The sequence below is a fragment of the Carassius auratus genome, chromosome 4 (genome assembly GCF_003368295.1).
Source record: "Carassius auratus strain Wakin chromosome 4, ASM336829v1, whole genome shotgun sequence".
Taxonomy (NCBI): domain Eukaryota; kingdom Metazoa; phylum Chordata; class Actinopteri; order Cypriniformes; family Cyprinidae; genus Carassius; species Carassius auratus.
Genome location: NC_039246.1, coordinates 22,873,626 through 22,891,916, shown reverse-complemented (window position 1 = coordinate 22,891,916; position 18,291 = coordinate 22,873,626). Strand labels below are relative to the sequence as shown.

Here is an 18,291-nt window from a genome sequence, read left to right as displayed (position 1 = left end):
AAAGAATGTAAGCATGAATGAAACAGTGGCCCAGTAACCCAGATGAATTAAAAACCTTAGACATTTAAGGGGGTGTGTTGTATACGTGCACAAACTTTTTTCAAATCTGTGCTGACGTGTCGCACCTCCCCTCTCACCGGATGTCATCACTCGCCTTCTAGCGTCACAAGCAGATCGCCCCATTCAGCGCACGAGTGTGACGCGGTGACCGAGGAAGTGCTACATTTCGACGTGTACATCCTCACGCTGTGCTTCCGGTTAAGCAAAAGCGTGATCAGTCGTGCTCGGTCTCTCTTCCCTTCCTCGGCTCGCAGTAGAGGCGTCTCGTAGGATTCTCCCGGTTCCTTTACCTCTTTCTCTTCCCTCCCTAACGGAGTACTCACTCAGTCCAGCGGACATGGCATCTGCAGCAGCGGCACAAGTTCAGTCCACCCCAGCTTCAGCTCCACAGCTGCAGAGGGGAATAGTGAAGACGGTAGGAGAGCACACGGGACACAAGTGTTGGTCTGGGGGTGCTCACGGGGGAAGAAGTGACGGCGAAGACTTCAAAAGTTCAGATGTTTTATGTCAGGCACGCATCATGCAGCTGATTGCTTCTCCTTCAGTTCTTTAGACTTTTTGACGAGTCTTTCAGTGGTTTCCAAGAGCAGCAGAGATTGAGAGAAGTTGAGCACTCTTCAGCTGGGATCCAGATGGCCAGCTATGCAGCATTATATTCAAAGTTTCCTTCAACTTTTGACGTCTTTCTTTTGCTGTTGTAAAGGATGCCAAACATTGTTATATACCAGTCGCGGAGTCTAAATATTTTAAAAAATATTTGTAAAGAGGCTCATATTTCTAAACAAAATCTGATAGTTTGTTGAACACTGAGCGTCGTTAACAGTTCTAGAGTTTGTTCTACACTGATTTAATCTAAAAAGCTAGGGTACACCGCAGATTTGTGGGCTGAATCCCGGTTTAATGGAGGGCTAACGCCAAGACATCAATTCAGTCTAGTAACTCGAATCTTTTGAGTCGGTTCACCAAAGGATTCATTCTCTGATAGTCCGGTTACAGTCTTCACGCCAGTAGGTGGCGGCTCGTGAATGTTTTGTGCGTTATTATGATAGCGCTTATTGAAACATTCACTTGCCCAATCGATTCGTTTAGAGCTTCTAGAAGTGTTTTTACAAATGAAAAAATAGGTCTTTTTTTAATTCTGCTAAGCTTGATTTCTCAATATGCAAGTATTTGTGAGAGACTTAATTTCTTGTGGTCAAAAGTAATTTTTACACATTTATGTTCTCGGTTCCTTTGTCAGGGTTTGAGTGCACTGAATAAAGTTGAAGAAAATATGGGTGCCTGCAGTGAATGAATAACTGTCGTTCATAAACACCTGCTCACTCACTCAAGCGCAGCCTGTCTAAGTCATAATCTGGAATGACCGACCCACATGAATGGTGTGCTACTACATTTTTTTTTTTTTTTAACTGAAGTTCAAAGTTCAGGTTTGTTCTGCTAGTCTGACGTGTGAGGTCTCGTGTGTGCACTTGAGGAACCGCTCGAGCGCAGTTTTATGCAGGCGCTCGCGCTTTACAGTGTTTCTGTGTGTTACTGTAAGACTCAGTAATGAGTGGTCAGCTTCCTCAGGCCCCCTTACTAGCCAAGGCGTCGCAGTTTTGGACTGTTTACTTTGTCTGCTCTGGTGAGTGAAGGGGGAGCAGATATGACAAACTGACACGTAGGTCTTTAGTCAACTGTAAATGGAGAAACTCGGGACAGTAACGCGAGAGACTCTGGACGTAAACGCTAACTTACATGGAGAAAAAAAACACTCGGGGACAGGCGTTATTAAACTCATTTATGAGTAATATTAAGTTTTATAATTATTGTAACAATTTAATCGGTTATTGTTATACGTCACCATAAATTGTCTCTGACCTCAATTACAGTGTCCGGGTAGCCATAGTTGACGCCAAAATGCAATCAGTGTTATTACATTAAAAACATGCTAGCTTATTTTTTAGCCAAAACAATAAAAGAAGCTAAACCTAATAGGAAAAACCTCTTTTCGCTAGTTTGTAGAAAATACATTTTGTATTTGACGATTTTTATAATGATTTCATAGATCGAACCCATGATTAAGACTTCCAGATAATTGATTCATTCAGTATTATCAGTTACACGGGGCTGTACATCCCCCTAATTAAAATGAATATCTGACACTATAATATCTGGTTGAAATGGTTCCCATTGTAAGTTTATTGTAAACGAAATGGCGTGGCCTCTCTCATAAAGCTTTGATTTTGCTTTAACGTGCCATTTCACTGTTTAAAATGAGCAGAGTACTTCCCAGTCTTGCTCAATCTCTTGTTAAATTAAAGCATGTTGGATTTGGGAAATTCATGGATATTTTCCGCCCAGACTGTGGTGACGGAGGTCCGTATATTCTTCCATACAGTCAGTAATTAGGCAGGCCTTCTGCTTTCAAGCCCTTTCTAAAGGAAAGCATTAACTCTTCCCTGTTTGGCCTCCACTTTCTTGTTTTATTAGATATTTAATAAGTTTAGTTGAAGTTTTAACATGATCATCATAACACTGACAGCAATTAATGTTTGTGACATGTGGCTTTGCGTTTGAATAAAAATATTTTCAAACAGGACTGAAGCAGAAATGTATTCTTAAATTAGGCTAAAATGGCCCCAGAATCAAAGTCATCATTCAGTCAGTTAATGTAATCATTTCGTAATGGTGCTGATGTGTCTCAGGAGTCTGATCTGACATTTTGATTGGATAAGCCACTCCTAGATATCTGTAAAAGCTGTTTCAGGCAAAAAACATGATGAGACCTGTAAACATTAGTTCTGTAAAACATCTCAGAGAGCAAGCACTGGTTCAAATGGTAATGTGAATACACACATTCATTGATCTCAGAGGGGCAAGGTCTCCCCTGAGTGTTTTAAGTTGCATTTGTTTAGGGCTGCTAAAGCTGAGGCCTCAAGCTGAGATTAACACAGTAGTGATTGTTTGACTGATGTTATCTTTGGTTAGTGGGTGTAATAGTTGTTTAACTATTGACCAAACACAAACAAGCAGGTCTTAAAGGAATTATGGCCTCGATCAGATCGCTCAGACATTCAGTGTTTGACTTGCAGATTGATTGTTTGCATCATGCATGCCAGTACAATTACAATGCTCATCATTATTGACCTGACTGGAATAATAAACTATTTATGAAACATTAAGCACTCACATTGATTTGTTTTCCCTTGCAGGTCTTGTCTGGTTGTGCTGTCATCGTTAGGGGTCAGCCGCGAGGAGGGCCCCCTCCAGAACGACAGATCAACCTGAGTAACATCCGAGCCGGAGCTCTCGCCCGTCGCGCAATTCAGGGTCAACCAGACACCAAGGACACACCAGATGAGGTAAACCACAACCCTGCATGGAGCTGCTCTCTCTGGCCCTTAAATTACTTTCTTTTTTCTTTAAGACGTTCGTCATAATAAACATAATAATAATTATTATATAATAATAATTATAATACTATTTTATTGCAAATAAAGCAGCAATTCCATCCACTGAGTTAAAGAGCACCAAAAACAAAACTAAATAAATAACAATACAAATAAATTAAAATAACAGTTTCTTGGGAAATTGATATAAAATGGAAGTGGAGGCCACTGTGTCTCTTATAAAGATAAATATTTGCACAGTATATACATGGTGTGTTCACAATTTGTAAATTATGCTTTTAATGTGTTCAAACTTTAAAAGTGCATTAAAACAGAAATAATACGAAGTCCTTAAACATGGAAAGCAATAGAAATGTAGTTTCTAAGTCAAGTTTAATTGTTTTTCCAAAAAGATGAATGTTTCATCAGCTGTGAGAGGGCTGTGGGACACAAGCAGGACACAAAGAGTATAGAAGTCAATTTTGCATAATCAGTTGCAAGTGCAATAATTTTAATGCTAGGTGACTAAATGTCTGTCGTTAGTTTTTGCACAGCATACTGTTCTCCTTGATATCAATGAATGTGCAGTGTATTAGATGCACTCTAGTGCGTATCATCTGACTCACTGTGGCTGGGGTGGGAACACTCAGTTTCTCTCTCACACACACACAAAGAGAGAGAGGGAGTCTTGCATGCCAGAATTTACATGCAACATGTAAATGGTGTTCTTTGTTGTATTTTCCTGTCAAATGATAGTTTTTCAGTCTTTAAGCAGAAGCCACTGCCAGTTCCTTCAGTAATGGGTGAAACGAATATGCAAACGCCTATTGCCATCCACATTTGATTTTAGCAGATAAGTGAGAGAAGAAAGCGTTATTAATATTCATTCCCAGCAACTCATCAGACCTGATCTAGTCTGGTTAGTAAACAAAAAAATGAAACTAGCCATCTACTGCTGGCCGCCTTCTACCATTTTGTGCATGTAGGGTTGCAATATTACTTTTTACTGCGTTTTTCTTCAAATAAATGTTGCCTTTGTGAGCGTAAGAGACCTAAAATATTTTTTAAATGTCTTACCAAACCAAAAATTTGGAATAAGTATGTGCATGTCAAACTAAAAAAAAAAAAAAAAAATCCATCTCAGGCCAGTGTGTGTGTTTTGTATTTGTATTTCTGTCAAACATATTAATTACCTATTAACCTATAACCTAACGATAACCTATTTTTGAATCTAATAACTTTAGTCAAACAGAGTTAATATCAGTTTTGTGGTGCATATATGGTTTCTTTTGTTAACATGAATTAACTATATTCATTAACATGAACAATATTTATAAAGCATTTCATTATTCATAGTCAATATTGTTCAAAACTTACTGATACATTATTAAAATGTAAGGTTGTATCTGTTAACATTTAATATACTGTGAACTAACATGAACAAATATTAATAAAAGCTGTAAAAAAATTTTGGTTCATGTTTTTTTTATGCATTAATTAATGTTAACAAATAAGATGCTATTATCCCAAAAAATTTAACTCCTAATTCAGCATTACTTTTATCAGTATTGTTGAAATTTTGCTGTTTGATCTACATTGTGAATGATCAACGTGAATCTGATGTCTTCCAAATGCATGAAAAATAAGAATAAGATGTAAAATAAGTTTTTAGACAATAAGCCATGTTTCTAAAATTGCTATAAATTCATTGTTTCTAAACCTTTAATCTTTTGTGATTTATACACTTGTTACACACCTTTTCAAGTTTTCTTGAGGGTATGGAGTTTTTTTTTTTAGTAGCTAATGAACATCCTCCAGTTCTGAATGGCTTTAAATAGCTGTGTGTGTGTGTGTGTGTGTTTGTGTGTTCTTTGCAGCCATGGGCTTTCCAGGCAAGAGAGTTTTTGCGCAAGAAGGTAATCGGCAAAGAGGTCTGCTTCACCGTGGAGAATAAAACCCCTCAAGGCAGGGAATACGGCATTGTCTTCCTGGGAAAAGGTGAGTGACGTTTATGTTCCCCAAAAATAATCTCACTCCGGCAGTTCTGATCTGAAATGTGTGTTAATTGTAAAGTTGTTCTAGTAACACACTTGATCTCTCCAAAGACACCACAGGAGAAAATATCGCAGAGTCCCTGGTGGCCGAAGGTCTTGCCGCAGTTCGCAGAGAAGGCATCAGAGGAAACAAGTAAGAACCCCGGGGGTTTTTTCTTTTGCTTTTTTTCCCCCAAGGGTCAAACCACCGGTGTCAGTACGGTTCTTGCACTTATTGTCAAAGCCTTCACAATGCCGGCTATGTTTTTCCCCTTGGCTGAGATCACTTGTGTTGTCACAGTGGTTTTATTGTAAAAACACATGATGTGTCCTGCAGAGGGCAGTGTTTGCCTTTACTGAAGTAACTTCTGGGTTAATTGCGTTTCATAATTCTTTGTTTGATCTGTCACTCCCTCTTCTGGCCACATCATCTCAGTACACGTCCTGTCTATCCGCCCTTCTCCCTCAGGCTATAAGCAATATGATGTTGTCCTAAGCTTTTGGGACTTAATGATGCGTATGCGGGTCACTCTGTGAAACGTCCCTGAACAATTGCCAGTGGAATTGGTTTGCTTTAGGCTCATTTTCCCCACAGGAGACGGTGGTGTTAGACCCACTGTTCTCTCCACAGCCCCTGAACAGCCTTCTCATTAGCCAGGGCCTGCTGCGGCCCATCACAGCCCACTGGATCGGCTATCATAATCTCCAAAGGAGTCACGTTTAAACCTGGGCCACGCTCTGCCCACCAGCTCTCAATTAGACACAGCCGAGCTGGGAAGGATGCCCACTCCTCTCCCTGACACTTTTTGAAAATATGAAGGAAAATAAAACTTTACTAGACAAAGACAGCTCAAGACGGCTGCTGAGATTTGGCAGCCTTTTATTTCCTGTAGTTAAAATTTATGAAGGCTTAGATAATTGGAGCTTTGGGCTTGTCATTTAATAGGCAGAAAGCGACTTTTCTTTGACATTTGCCTTACCATCCTTGCTGGTTACTACATGAGTGAGTTTTTAAGTAAGAGTCGGGTATTAACAGATGTCCTGTGTCTCGTCATCTTGCATATCGGAAGAAGAGGGCAGATGAACCCAGATGGCTGGTTTGAATATGTTGAGCTTTGTGTTTGTGTGCATTAGACGAGGCAGTGTCCTAGTCTCCCTTGAGCCGCCTGCAGTCTGTTTACTGACCATCTGATGAATATTGCACGCAAAACTGGAAATTTTCACAATGGTCCGTGAAGTTGCCCGACTGCAATGCAACCTCTGAGAATTGATGTGTACAGCTTTTTTTAATCAGTCCACCTGGAAACAAAACCAGTTTGAAAGGAATTAAGTGGACTGTTAGAAATTAGATTAATAATGCATCCGTTATTTAAAAAATTGCTGGATTAGTGGCATTTAATTTTTTAAAATGCATTCAGAGTTTTGTTTTCAAGCACAAAGCAAGTAAACTAGATACATGTATTTTCCATTGACCACTAAGATTAATGTCCAAATTTTGTATAAAATCCAAGCAAACTGTCGCTAGCCACTCAGAAGGTCTATTCATTGTTACTACTGCTAAAACTGTTAAAAAATATTTTGCATTAATTGAAATAAAGCTTAAATATAAATATTAGATGGAAAAAATGTTAACTTAAAAAAGAAAAAAAAAGAAACCGTAAACGTTGCCTTGGCAAATAATTTAAAGAATATAAATTTAAAAACTAAAACTTAAATAAAAAATAAACTATAGAGAAAAAAGTTCAAAATTAATGAAACTTAAATAGATTGAAACCTAAAAAAAATAAAATAAAAGCCAATTCAAAATATTAATACATGTATGCAAATATAACTAATTTTAGTTATCAGTTGTGTCTAAAATACACTTCTGACCAGACTTTAAGCAATGTCAAAACTCTTGATTTGTGAAAGGATTTTTGTTTTGTTTTTTTAATCTAAAGATCCAAATTTTTTCCCAAAAGTGTGCAGAGTGACAGCATTGGGTCTTCATGTCTTGGTTATTTGTTTTTTAGCAAAATTCATTAAATAAGTTAAGTTCAGATAACACCAATTAGAAATTCAGAATGTGTGCTTGTCCACGTCAAATCTGATTTATATCTAAAAGACACTTTTAATCTGGTCTTTTCATCTGGTTTCAGTGAGACAAGAATAAATTGAAAATGAAATGATCATTGTATGTTTTAATAATGAATCGCTGCCATCGCACCATCAAAACTCCCTTAGTTCATAATTTAATTCCAGAATTTTGTTTGTTGTCCGAGCCAAGACATTAAAGGAAGGCCTAATACATCATTGACAGAGTCACTGGTCAGACTGGGTCTTTAATTAATGGACTTTCACCACCCACAAAAAAAAAAAAGTTTTCATTATAGAATCTGATTCATCTCTCTCATTCGTTCGTTCATTCTGTCTGTCTGTCTCGCCTCTTTAAGTCTGTTCATTATAAAGGCCAGCGCTACTTAAACTGATAGAGCCTTATTAAAAAATCTGACGAGTGTCTGCCGCGGTCAGACTGTTTAATTCCTCTTAAAGATAATGATGGCTTTTAGAACAACAGAGGAATTAATTGAAACATGTGTTGGCTTTTGATAATGAACCAATTCATTTAAAGAGCTTATCAAGGCCTCAGAAAGGGGCAGCTCTCCATGAGACACCTCTACATCTGTTGCTTGGTGTATTGAAGTCTGGAGAGTTAAGAAAGCAGGGCTAAAATGATCTTTAGTTGTTTTTAGTTCTCTGTGGTAAACTCTTTGGCCTGTAATTTGATATTTACTGGACTTTCTGTGTGTTTCAGTCCTGATCAGGTTAGACTGTGTGATTTGGAGGACCAAGCCAAGGCTGCTAAAAAGGGTCAGTGGTCTGAGGGTGGAGGTGCACACACTATTCGAGATCTGAAGTACACCATCGAGAACCCTCGCAATTTTGTGGACTCCCTCCATCAGAAACCAGTCAATGGTAAGATGTGATAACTTTTCTAGATCACATATTGTACACACCAATGCTGGGAAAAACATCACAAGTATTCATGAATGCAAATTAAGTAATAAAGAAACCCCAGCTTGAGTGAAAAAAGGCATCCATCTGTGGTTAAAATCTTATTCATATTTGTATAAAGTGCTTTATATAATGTTTTCTTATAAAGACTATTAAATATCAGTTAATAAATAAATATTAGTTAATATAATTTTTTAATTAACTAATATTGTGAATTTAATAATTGTTGATCATGTTAAACTTAATTGACCAACTTAATGTAATATTTTAAAATATCATAAAATATTTAATGTTAATTTTTAAAATAGTGATGTTTATTTTTTATAAAACAACAACAATAATAGTAATAATAATAGTAACAGTAATAATAATAACAACTAGTGGACTTTAAAATAGAATAATAATAAAAATAACAAAAAGAAACCACTGATGTGAGTCACAGTGGAGGTACTGGAGCCATATTTAGGGATCACAACATCATAAAGACTTAAGGGAATTTTGCAGGGTGTTTTGTTTTCACCCAGAACACCCTAGAATTATGCTGTGCATTTTCTTATGACAAAAGCAAAAAATGCATGTATTAAAGCACTCAATTATCTCTGGTGTTAGGTCTCACTCTTCTTCCAGAAGCCTTTTTTTTTGTCCGTTCACAGCTCTACACACAGCTCATTTCTCTTATTTAAATAGAATACCAACCTTGATGAGCGTTAACCTCCATCAGAGGGCTAGCCAGCTTACTGCAAATGAACAACTGAGTCATTAAATGCTATAGAAATGTGCCCCGTTTCCCCTCTTCACTAACAAGCTTATTAGATGCTAATCAGAAGTCAAAGTTGTGACATTGTTCGTAATATTGAATTTAAACACACTTGGCCACATGACCCTTACCAGCGAGAGCTGTGATTCACCTTTTTATCAAATTATTTCACAGCTCTTGCTGTGCAGTTAGGCCAAGTGATTTTTAAACATGCCAATTTGTTGTTGTCCTCAAAAGTGAGCACCATGTTGAACTGGAGAGGCCTGTTTACATACTGGCAGCTACCCACATGCTGTGACACCATGTGAACTTGCTGTGAAGTGGGCTGACAATTTGAATTGGAAAACAAAGTTATACTCAAATTAACATGCTGAATTGTCTTAGTTTGAACTATTACAGTGCTTGACGAGAGTTCCATCGTGCTGTAATTTATCATTCTATCATCAGTGTGGTGATTTTGTATGCTATCAATCAAATGTTTGGGGTCAGTGAGACTTATGCATTAATCTGATCAATTTATAATGTTTTTTACATAAATGTAGTTCTTTTGAACTTCAAAGAATTCTGGAAAAAAAGATCAGTTTCCTCATAATTGTTCAGATATTTTCAAAATAACAAAATGAGGGTACTTGATTTCTGGAAGCATAATGTGACACCGAAGGCTGGAGTAATGGCTGCGGAAAATTCAGCTTTCCTATCACAGAAATAAATTGCATTTGAAAATGTATTAAAATAGAAGTGTTATTTTAAATGCAATTAATACAAATTTTTGTTGTATTTTTCATCAAATAAATGCAAAAAGAGCATTTCTTTTCCACCAAAGCGTTAAAGTGTTACGAAGTGTTGATTAGTACTGTTATTTTAAGTGTGTGAAACAGAAGCTGAAACCATTATTAACTTCATTAACTCTTTCTATCTTTGTCTTACACACTCACCAGCCATTATTGAACATGTGCGTGATGGCAGCATGTTACGGGCGCTGCTTCTGCCCGACTACTATCTGGTGACGGTCATGCTGTCTGGAATCAAGGTGAGTTTCAGGCCCTCTCTATGTAATGCTTTGAACAAAAGAAACCCAATTTCTTTCAGCAGAACCCTCGAGACCAATATTTCTCAGGATTCCGGAGTTTCTTATTAGTTCATCTCTTGATGGGTAGCCTTGAGAGATTCCCCATAGGTTTTCTTAGACTAGACATTTTCTGTGAATTCATTAGACCATCTTACTGCTTAATCTTGCTAATCATGAAAAAATGAACTCCATAACTGTGCTAAATTAAATCTGGTCGAACTAGAGTTTTGCTCAGTGGCTTTTCAGAAAAGGGTTTACATTCATAAAAGACTTTACATTTGTAAAGACTGACTGTGATTTGTTTTCTGGGGTTTGTTTCTTTGTTTTCCCTGTAGATTTCAGACGATGTTTATTGTCTGTAATGTTAATGTAAAATCTGTGTCTCCAGTGCCCTACGTTTAAACGGGAGGCAGATGGCAGCGAGACTCCTGAGCCCTTTGCAGCAGAAGCAAAGTTCTTCACAGAGTCTAGGCTTCTTCAGCGAGATGTACAGATCATTTTGGAGTCTTGTCCCAACCAGATCATTCTGGGGACCATCTTGCACCCGGTAAGAAGCCACATCAGATGCGTTTTCTGGTTGATTCCTCTTAATAACTTCAGTTGAACAGGGGTGTAAACCATTTGAGATTTTTGAGTGTTTCTCCCATTTCATATTTAGACTAGATCAATTCAGTCTTGATCCAAAATCTTAAAGTGTGTGAGGTGGATTTTCTTGGTCGAAAAACCTGGCAAGCGATACTGGGATAATTTATTTGTTTGATTGTTTTTTGTTTTGCTTTGGTTGCTTTGAGTAACTGATAGCCTATAGTTTGTTGCTTTTTGTTTTCAAAGTGACAGACAATACGGGGATAATTTGTTTGATATTGTGTTTTGTTTTTGTTTTTTTTCGTTTGGTTTTCGCTTTTTTTTTTTTTTTTGGTTGCTTTGAGTACATGATAGCCTACAGTTTGTCTGTTTTTGTTTGTTTGTTACGTGATATAAATAAATTGTTCCATACGATTAACGTTCCACACACACACACTACAATGCCTTTGACTGTCAAAACGAAGTACTTAAGGGACAGGAAGCATACCTGTCCATTTGATACCACATCAGAAATAATACTATTTTCTTAAGTGAGCATTGTTCCCTCAAGATATGTAAACAGTCACTTAGAACATTTAAGAACAAAGAAAGACTACCAGCAGTAGAACATTATAAAATAGGTTAAAGATCAATAGATAAAAGATGTAAATGAAGTAAACAGTGCTGAGATATTTCACAAAAAATATAAAGCATTCAAATAAACTTGACTGAAATACTGGTACTTTTGATATCCCTACTGTTTATAATGCAGTAAACACCAAGGCTGTAATCAGTAATGCATGCTGTGGAAATGTGGGAGGATCTACAGGTCCAGACTTTAATATATTATACACGTTTATTGTACAGGCCCTTCAGTAATCATTGATCAGTTTAATTCATTTTGAAACCACAGATATAAAACCACATTTCATGTCATAGTTTTTGTTAATCAATGATATGTCAGACATAATGTCACACAATGTGTGAGGATGTTTTGCTCATGGATAATATTATACACTGTAACCTTAGAGGTCTCTTTCTGTTGATAATACCAGCAAAGCTTCTCACTGTCAGTCTGTACGTTTCCCCATCCCTAATTTTCTTTGCTAACATGATATCCTTATGTGTTTTGTGTGTGGTCATAACAGAATGGGAACATCACAGAGTTGCTGTTGAAGGAAGGCTTTGCTCGTTGTGTGGACTGGTCCATGGCTGTGTACACCCAGGGTGCTGAGAAACTCCGAGCAGCAGAACGGTCAGTGCTTGTCACTAAGCCCTAGTTCACTATACATTTCAAATACACCTGACTTTTCGGCTGTTGGATCGGACTGAACAGTTTGTTGAATCCTTTAGACCATCTCGGGTCGCTCTTACTTCACGTTTCAGCAGAATAGTTTAGCAAATGTGGCAACTTATCACACAGCCGTTCAAGAACACCTGCCCTGATGACCACCTGCTGGCTTACTGAAGCATACGGCACAATCACAGTGAAATATGATAGGAGCACACAGGGCTGTGTCTTTAATCCAATTAAGTGCAGATGAGGCTGTCCTTTAGAAAGTGCTTCATTTTGGTGAAATGCCTTTAATCTCTCTCTCTCTCTCTCCAAAACCCTGCAGGTCGGCGAAAGAGCGTAAAGTGAGAATCTGGAAGGACTATGTTGCTCCCACAGCCAATCTGGACCAGAAGGACAGACAGTTTGTAGCAAAGGTGAGTTTTAGTACTTGCCTTCTCTGTTTCTGTTAGTGCTACAAGGGTCAGCAACATGATTCTGACTTATCCAGATTATTTGTCCAGATTTATTCAGTCATTTTAAAATAAATTAAATAAAAATAATGAGTGGTAAAGCGAATACAAAGTGCCTCATAAATAAGCCGTTTTTATGATCTGTTACACTGGAATGTACGTCAGAATACAGAAGAAATGATCTGTTGCTACTTCTGTTTAATTACATGCATATATAAACACATCAAAGTGATGTGAAGCAAGCAGCAACAAAAATGTTCTTAAATGTATAAAAGCTTTCTTAATGGCTGCATAACATGACATTTTTGAGAATTAAAAGGATTTATGTGTTTCAAAACCAAATGAAAGCAATTTGAATACAAGGAAGAATAATGTAAGATCTTGGTAGGTTTTAACCTACGTGTTTTATTCTTTACGTGTTCTTGCTATTGACCCACACAACGAGCCGTCAGATCGAACCGTTACACAACTAATTTCTTATATAGATGGTGTTGCAGTTTGTACTCTATATAAATAATAAAAAAAGTGTATCTGATGTTTCTCACTGAAGGTCACAGAAACCTGTTGATCTAAACTCAGCCCTCCAGCTAAACCCTTGATCTCTAGACATTACGTTTTTTTTTCACTTAGAACATCTAAAAATAACATGGGGAGAAAACCAGCAAAGTATGACATTTCACCAGATGAGTCCCAACATGATAACAAATGACCATTTCCACTTGGTCTTCTCTTCAAACTCCTTTATAACGGAGGCTTCTGAAGAATGTTTGAGCACCACAGTCTCTTAAAGTGCTGAATGTGGTTGACATACTTGTCTCCCGGACGCCTTGTTCTCTATTGTGTCTGTCAGCGAGGCAGGTCTTTTAGGTCTCAGGTGTTTCATTTCATTTTGCATACTCTGTAAAGTCAGCCTTGGGCCGTCTCAGCGGTTCTGTTCAGCTGCAGCCTTCAGCCTTCAGCCTTCCCCCTGCTAAATTACAGCTGAATATCTGCTTCTGCATCCCTGGCCTAGAATTCACAAGGAAAAAAGATACCTTTAAGGGTTATTTACTTTCTTTGCATGTTAAAATACTGTCGAGTCTGAAAGAAATGAAAGATTGAACATGAAATCGAAATTGACCTGCTTTTTATACTTTTATCATTTTAAATTTGAGGACTTGAAAGAGATCTCATATGCTCACCAAGACTTTGATCAAAAATAAAGAAAAACAGTAGTATTGCAATTGCATAATATTATATAATATTTTAAATGGCTACTTTATATTGAATAAAAACGTATTATGACAGATTACATTTTATCAGCCTATTACTCTAGTCCTTCAGAAATCATCAAAATATACTGATTTAGAGGTCAAGATGTTTAATATTTGTGGAAATAGAAAGTTCAAAAGAATTTTCAGATTTCGATTTTTAAATTAATACCTTTTAAACTGTTGCTTTTTGATCAATGTAAAAGTGTTAAAAAACTGAAAAGACTTGCTGATATCAAGCATTTGATTGGTAGTGTTTCTGATTAATGTGTGCACAAATGTTTACATTAAAAAACAGCTTTTCCTCTGCAAAATTGAACCATTTACTTTGCTTCATTGGCAATTGGCATTTTGATAACAGAAAAATATTTTCTAAAATATAGATTTTTTTTTTAATGTGTTTCAGTTAGAAATACATTATGGTTTATGAATGCTATTTGACATTGACTTGAAGATTTAAGAAGAATGTGCAGGGTTACTAGCAGTGGCTGTGCTGATATGACCACATCAGTGAGGTTTGTTAGATTTGTTTAAACCGCTGCCGTCTGCTCTTAATTGATATGTTGACACTGTGTGCTCTTTCCTAAGTCAGCAACTATGAAGTTTCCTCATTCTCCTTAAAGTAAGGTTGTTTCAAGACCTTTAAAATATTCATGCTTGGCCTTTGGTTATGTAAAGGTGTTGCACTGCAATCTGCTTACAGAATTAGTTTCAAATCCGCAGACACAAAAGTGTGTTTTTTGCCTGAGTCAGAAAATACCAGAAGTGAAGAATAAAACATTTATATGAGCTTTAGCTTGCCTCAGATCTCTCTGAGCCGGGAGAGAAAGAAGATATACTTTGAAATTTTGCGCGTGTATGTGAGAGAGAGAGAGAGACTCAACAGAAAAAGCTACTGACAAAGGCAGAATGGCAAGTATTTGTAAGCTGTTTCTGTGTCCTGGCATACATGACACATCTAGCTGTTTTAATTGGTTTGCATTTCCTGTCATTCAAATGCATCCAGAAAGAGTTTGCCATTAATAATTACAATAAAATAACATCTATTTAAACAAATTACTTAGATTTAGATTTCCGATGAAAATATTATGGTATATACACTACCATTAAAGTATTTTTTTCTTCAGGATGATTTTTTTTTATTTAGCAAGGATGCAATAAACTGATCTACAGTGCGAGTAAAGATATGTATAATATTGCAGAATATGTATAGTTCAAACAAATTCTGTTCTTTTGAACCTTTCTGTACATCAAGGAATCCTGAATTACACTGAGCAGCAAAACTGTTTTTATAATAACATTAGAATATAAGAATGATTTCTAAAGAATCATGACACAAAGACGTGAAGAAATGTCTGCTGAAAATTCAGCTTTGCCATCAAAGGGAAAAAATTGCATGGAGAAAAATTTTTTATATATATATATAAAATTGTGATAACATTTCACAATATTACTTTTTCTTTCTGGCTTGATGAGCATGAGACCTTTCTTTCATAGACATAAAATCTTATTGATCCCAGATGTTTGAACGGTAGTTTAAATATAAAAAGCCATGTAAATTTCCTACTACTTATTACCATGGTAGGACCACATTTTTTATGTTTTAGGAAAGCCGCAGAACAGAAAGGCGTTGGAGATTTCAAGATGTACATTTTAAAAAATGGGATCAAATGTTTTAATGTTTTCTGACTACTCGAGTGTCTTTTTGATGTAGTTGTAGTCATGGTCTGTAGGTGGCAGTGGCTCCCTGTCATGTTCAAGGGGCTGCAGTACCAGAGTGAGTCATGGATCTGGGCTGTAGATCCCTGTTGGCAGCTTGCAGTGAAGTGCCTTGCATGTGTGACTGCTAATGAAACAGCAAAATTTCTCCTTACTGTTCCCAATTCTGCTCCACTTCTACCACACGGAAAAATAAAACCACCGAATTGCTCAGGTGACCTTGTTGATTTGGGACTGAGTGAATTGCGGAGCAATAGCGCACACACATCAACATAAACCATGACGCTCTCAGCTGTATCACTGCCGAACCTTCAGCCGAATCGGTTTAATTTCCACTCTGAAGATTTAGTTCAAAGCCAGACGATTTGTCAGTCTGTGATGTAATTACTCATCATCATTCTCTCCTGCCTCACGTCCCTCAGAAGACTGTAATTTGGTCTTCAATTGCTCAAATCTGATAATGCATGCATTTTTGATGCATTCCTCTGCGTGTTCAGGTCTGATTATATCTGATCCATTACCCAGACCCGCACAAACGCCACTCATCCTCCACATCACTGGCTCTTCTATTAAATAACTTGGGGTTGATGATCATATAACATGACATGGATATGATATACTCAGACATGGTTCTAAACGTCAGAGCTTTTGTGACATTTGGCTTCTTGTGCGGATGGTCCCTGTATGCATCGGATGCGGCCCGCAAATGTAACTCATGGTCTGGCGAGGCCTCTCAGATCTAATCTAACATGATTCTGTCACAAAACCTGCACGTCAAAGGTGGCACATGCCAGTTTTAACTTCAGGAGTCTCTTCACATTGCTTGTCTTGTTTCTGTACTTTTCTAAGTGATCAGACGATGACAAATCCCGTAGATGCAAGCTATCTTTATTTATATATATATTCTGATTCTATAATCCTGAAAACATTCTTTTAGTTAGTTGTGCATTTGGCCAAAACTGTGATTTATCAATAAGACTAGTAACTAACTACATGGAGATGCTCAAGACTGAATTGCAGAGACTTTGTAATCACTCACAACACCCTAAATCATTGAGGCAACCCCATAAATGTAAAAAAAAAAAGTGGAATCTTGACTTTATTGAAGGGGCCATGTCCATGTAGGCTATTTATTTAATGTCTTGTTTTATTAGATCTCTTTCTAAACCCATGCTTTGGCACACTTCTAAGTGCTCAGTTTAATCCTCTTCCTGTTCGTCTAAACAAAATGATGGACCGTTCCCGCCCTCTCTTTCTCTCAGTTCCTTTGTGTTTCCTGTCAGCTCGCTTTCATTGTCTTCTGAGTGAAATGGTGAGGTAATGGTGGTAGCATGAGTGAATCAGAGTAGAGAGTTGTTCTTTTGAGAACAGCGTGTGGGAGAAGGGTTTTTGTTTGTTTTGTAACGCAGAAGGCTTGTGGCGGGGTACAGTAACGTTTCTCTGGCAACAAGTGAGTCTCTCTCGTCCTCTTGGTAGAGCGGTGACTTGGTCGCCACATCTCATCTCTTTCTAACACCTACTCGCACATTCTCTCTACATCACTCCTGAATATTGGGATGTGAATATTAGTTCTCAGCATGCTGTGTGACATCCACATTCTGAATGCGTGCTTCGAATGTGTGCGCTCCGCAATCTATACAAGAAGTTTATATAATATGGTTTAAAACGCATGATTTCCGCACAATAGACATAATCAAAACCGAACAGATTGTTTTTAAGCAGAATATCTGAGGTGCAATGTGTAAAGGCACAGCCCTATTCTGGAAAATGGGGCGGGGAGCAGCAGCTCATTTGCATTTAAAGAGACATGCATGAAAACGGCGTTTCTTCCACTCAAAATAGGCATTTTTTTTAAAATGGTATAATAAATTATTTGGCATAATAGGTCTCCTTTAAAACAACAGTTCACCATGTCTGTCATGTTTGAACTAAAAGCATTAGTTATGGATAAAGAATTATTCAAACATGGTCATTTGGGGAGGTTGGACTTCAATAGTATCAAATGTCATTGGTTCTTGATTGTCTAATGACAATGTCATAATGTCATACCTGCTGCAAGTGCATTATGCCAGGGTTCATTGTTAACTAGTTGGCCTTTCTGTCTTTCTCTTTTTCTGCATCACTGAATGTTCTTTTCGCCCTCTTCTGTACAGGTGATGCAAGTCATGAATGCAGATGCCATCGTGGTGAAGCTGAACTCTGGGGAGCATAAGACCATCCACCTGTCCAGCATCAGGCCCCCGAGGCTTGAAGGCGAGGTACGAGTTAATGCACGTCTGTCCTCGGATATCCCCGTCACTAAGGCCATTATGGAATCCACAGGGTACCGGCTGTCTGTTACACTGTTTGCAAAGTGCTGATGTGAAGGTTTTCTCTTCCCTCCGTCTCTTAAAAGCGCTGATCTCCTCCCTTCATGCATCTTTCATGGTCAGATCTCAAAGCGGTGTGTTTAGTGGACACCAGGGGGAGCTAGAGACATAAGCCCACTGGTCCCCCTCCCCTTCACTTGCTCTGACACACCATTGCTGCACTGCAGCCAAAAGCCCTATAGATCTACTCCCGTAATGAGCACACGCTCTCGCCGAATCGCTCTTCCTCATCTATTAATGTCATACACATCCACTCAATCCAGTGCAATACTCAAATGCTCACTTTTGATTTCCTAGATGTTAACAAATTAATATGGGAGCATCATTTTGCGGGGCTGCGTATGCACACACACATTTTT

At 37.7% G+C, this 18,291-nt stretch overlaps 1 protein-coding gene across 1 annotated transcript in view; it reads left to right on the top strand.

Annotated features, from left to right (window-relative positions):
* Positions 1–213: 213 nt before the first annotated feature.
* Positions 214–18,291, top strand: part of LOC113062885 (staphylococcal nuclease domain-containing protein 1-like) — a 150,717-nt gene continuing 132,639 nt past the window's right edge. Inside the window, exons 1-10 of the mRNA XM_026232948.1 lie at positions 214–475; positions 3,255–3,404; positions 5,309–5,429; positions 5,537–5,618; positions 8,259–8,419; positions 10,154–10,245; positions 10,673–10,831; positions 11,997–12,103; positions 12,468–12,558; positions 17,717–17,821. Of these exons, the coding sequence (XP_026088733.1) occupies positions 398–475; positions 3,255–3,404; positions 5,309–5,429; positions 5,537–5,618; positions 8,259–8,419; positions 10,154–10,245; positions 10,673–10,831; positions 11,997–12,103; positions 12,468–12,558; positions 17,717–17,821 (1,146 nt within the window). The 5' untranslated portion in view covers positions 214–397. The remainder of the gene's footprint in view (positions 476–3,254; positions 3,405–5,308; positions 5,430–5,536; positions 5,619–8,258; positions 8,420–10,153; positions 10,246–10,672; positions 10,832–11,996; positions 12,104–12,467; positions 12,559–17,716; positions 17,822–18,291) is intronic.